Source organism: Plasmodium reichenowi, chromosome 11 (genome assembly GCF_001601855.1).
Source record: "Plasmodium reichenowi strain SY57 chromosome 11, whole genome shotgun sequence".
In the NCBI taxonomy this organism is placed as follows: Eukaryota; Apicomplexa; class Aconoidasida; order Haemosporida; family Plasmodiidae; genus Plasmodium; species Plasmodium reichenowi.
Genome location: NC_033656.1, coordinates 128,312 through 132,073, shown reverse-complemented (window position 1 = coordinate 132,073; position 3,762 = coordinate 128,312). Strand labels below are relative to the sequence as shown.

At 17.5% G+C, this 3,762-nt stretch overlaps 1 protein-coding gene across 1 annotated transcript; it reads left to right on the top strand.

The window, feature by feature from the left end:
- Positions 1 to 940: 940 nt before the first annotated feature.
- On the top strand, positions 941 to 3,344 carry PRSY57_1103800 (hypothetical protein; the record flags this gene model as incomplete). Its single annotated transcript, XM_012908009.2, has 2 exons — positions 941 to 3,060; positions 3,266 to 3,344. 2 exons carry the CDS (start codon positions 941 to 943, stop codon positions 3,342 to 3,344), a joined length of 2,199 nt encoding a protein of 732 aa, XP_012763463.2.
- Between the last annotated feature and the right edge of the window lie 418 nt (positions 3,345 to 3,762).

Sequence of the window (3,762 nt, the reverse complement as noted above, 5' to 3'; positions counted from 1 at the left end):
TTTAAAAAAATTTTTTTTTTTTTTTTTTTTTTTTTTTTTTTTTTTTTTTTTTTTCATATTTTTCTAATTAAAAAAAAAAAAAGTGCCATTTTACACAAAAGTAAAAATTGTAATTAGGTGATAAACTAAAATCTATATAGAATAAATATAAATAAAAATAAATTCTTTTATTAATTTTGTATTTTATTTTAATAATATTTGTAAATTAAATAAAAATATAATTGAAAAAAAAAAAATAGAACAATTATTTGATTATACAATAATATGTACAATATAATATATATATATGTATATATTATATATATTTTTTTTTTAGCTCGAAATTTTTTTTTTCATTTTCTCCTAGAAAATCAAAATATTTTGTTGTTACATATATACACACATATATATATTATATATAAATATATTACAATATATATATATATATATATGTATTATTTTTAACATTTTAGTATTTTTTTTTTCATGTTTTTTCACTTTTTTTCCATTATCTAAAAATGCTCTAAAAGGATGAATGCACTATTATTTATATGGAAAAATAAATAAATAAATAAATATATATATATATATATATATTATCACATTTGTAAAATTTTTGGTGAATATAAAAAAAAAAAATTTACGTGTGTTCTTCTAATTGATTTTTTTTTATATTTTTTTTTTATTTCATTTATTATTATTTTATTTTTATTTTTTTTTCTCCATTTATGATAAAATAATTTTTTGTATATATATCTAATACTATATATATGATATATATTTTGAAAGAAGAGAAATTAGATTCTAAACGTATAACATTTGAAAAAAAATAAACCATAATAAATAAATAAATAAATAAATATATATATATATATACATTTGTGTGTGTATATTTAATACATTTTCTTTTCATTTATATTTTTTTTTTTTGTACATTTTGTTATTTTTTTTTTGTTTAAAGATGAGAAAAATAATACCTCTTTTGTACTCGATAATTATATTTTTTGTTTATAAAGGTTGGTCATATAAATATAATGTTGAAGGGAAAGAAGTGAAAGTAATATATACGAATGATTCTAATAAGAATAAAAAGAAGAATGAATTGAATAATTTTGAATATATATATTTAAATGAGAATGAAGAGAATTATAATATAAGTAGTTCTGATTTGAATGATATAAATATAGAAGAAGAGGATATATATTTTTATAAAAGTTTTACAAAAATAATAAATTATTTTAAATACCGAATTCCAGCTAATATCAATTTTACATTTGAATATAATGACGGTGATATAATATTATTGGATAAAAAGAAAAAAGGTGTTACTTGTAAAATAAATAATTTATTTTATTCTGAATCGGGTTTAAAATATTTAGATAGAAAGAATGAATTATATGTAAAAAGTGAAGCATTTGTTATAAAGCATGGAAATCGGGAAAATAATAGGAATAATGATAATAATGAAAGTATAAATAATCGTAATAATAACAACAACAATAATAATAATAATAATAATAATAATAATTACAATAATAATAATAATTACAATAATAATTACAATAATAATAATTATTACAATAATAATAATAATTATTATTATAATAATTCTCTTAATTCTTCCGTGAGAGAAGGTGAATTTATTAGTGGTGCTGCTCTATGCGAAAATCTAAATAAGAACTACCTCCCAAAAAAGATGTTATGTTTTCCATCATCAAATAAAAATAACGAATTGAATATTACATTTGTAAAAAATGAAGAATATAAAGAACTTATGGAATTATACATGAAAGGTATTAAAAAGGACAACACGTATTTGTTAAAAAAGATAGCTAATTATTTTAAGAGTGTATTAAATTTGAATTATGATGTTAAGAATATATCTTATTATATTTTTTGTAAAACATTACAATGTAATTTACAAAATGTGTTTGTTTTACCTTATGAAAGTGAAGAAGAATATAAAATGCAGAATATTATATGGTCTTATAATAATGAACAGATTGCTTTAAGTAATAGCTTTATGTACAATAATATCTTGGGAAATGAAAAAATAGGAAATAGAAATATTATATGGAGACATGAAAATAATAATATTGTAAAACATAATATTTCTAAATGTAATAGCATATTTTTTAATGAAATGGAATATTATAATTGTTATAAAAATTTAGAAAATGTATATGAAATATTATTATATAAAGAAACAAATGTATTAAATAAATATATTACAAATAAATCTATAATAAAAAATATATCATCTGTTAATCGCTATACAGCTATATTTTATGATGATAATGATTATGTTATATTATTAAAAGATTATAAATATTATATATCTTTTCAATTAAAAAATGTTATAGATCTAGTTTTATTTCAGGATACAATCAATGAAATATCCTTTTATTATATAAATTTTGAAAGCAATAATATGTTGTTAAGAATATATAAATGTGCTCTAAATAATAATGAGCTAAAATGTACAGACATATCCTATATTCCCTATGAAATCAATGCTAAGGAGAAATTTATATATTTATCAACAAACCAGAAGAAGGACGTATCATCTGTTTTCGTAAGTACCAACACGAAAGTGTGGAAAATATACCACACTCAACAGGATAATAATAACAATAGTAATAATAACAATAGTAATAATAACAATAGTAATAATAATGATAATAATTTGTATAGTAGAAAACTCATAGATTCCATACAAAATACGAATGAAGAATATTTTGGACATATTAACTGTTACGGTATCGAAGCTACATATGAAAGAAAACTCTTATCCAAATATTTAAATAATATACCTGATGATAATAAAAACGTTGTAGGATGTTCATACCTTAAATATTACAATAATAGTTCATCTAAAGCTTTATTAATTTCTTTTATTGAAAATGCTCATTTTATACAACGTACATATCATGTAGTTAAAAATAAAAATATTATTGTATCTAGTGGTACTACTAAGTTAATTATAAGGGTGAACGAACTTTTCGATATGATAATTATGTTTGTTATATTTTTGATCCTCCTCTTGAGTGTCTATTTAATATATAAACTTCTCTTTACTAAGTAGGAAAATACTAAAATATAATATAAAATGCCCACCACCTCGAAGGGAACAATATATAAAATATATATATATATATATATATATATATATATATATATATATATTTATATATGTATATATTTTATGTGTACAATATTTTATATACATATCCTATCATTCATTTTAATTTTTTAATATTTTTTTTTTTTTTTTTTTTTGTTTTAGAAAAATGAAGGTAAGACGAATGAAGCATTATTTCTTCGACGATGCTAAAAATAGCTGTCCCTCGACTGTAGGCCATTGAATGGTAATAAATATTATATAAATATGTTGATAATTAAAAAATAACATTTTTTTTGTACCATACCAAATAAATATATATAAATATATATGTATATATGTATATATTTATTTATTATATTTCATCTCATTTTTCAAACCATTAAATGCATTTATCATTATTATTTTACAATTTTATCAGCATAATTTTGTTTTTTATTTTATTGAAATAAAAACGAAGGAATGTCTCGTATAAATATATATATATGTAATATATATATTATTTCCTTTTGTTATTTTATTATTTTATTATTATTTTATTTTTTTATTATATTATTATATTATTATTTTATTTTTTTTCGTTTATTTTTTTTAATTTATTATATAAGTTTTTTTTTTTTTTTTTTTTTTTTTTTTTTTTTTTTTTTTTTTTTTTTTTTCCC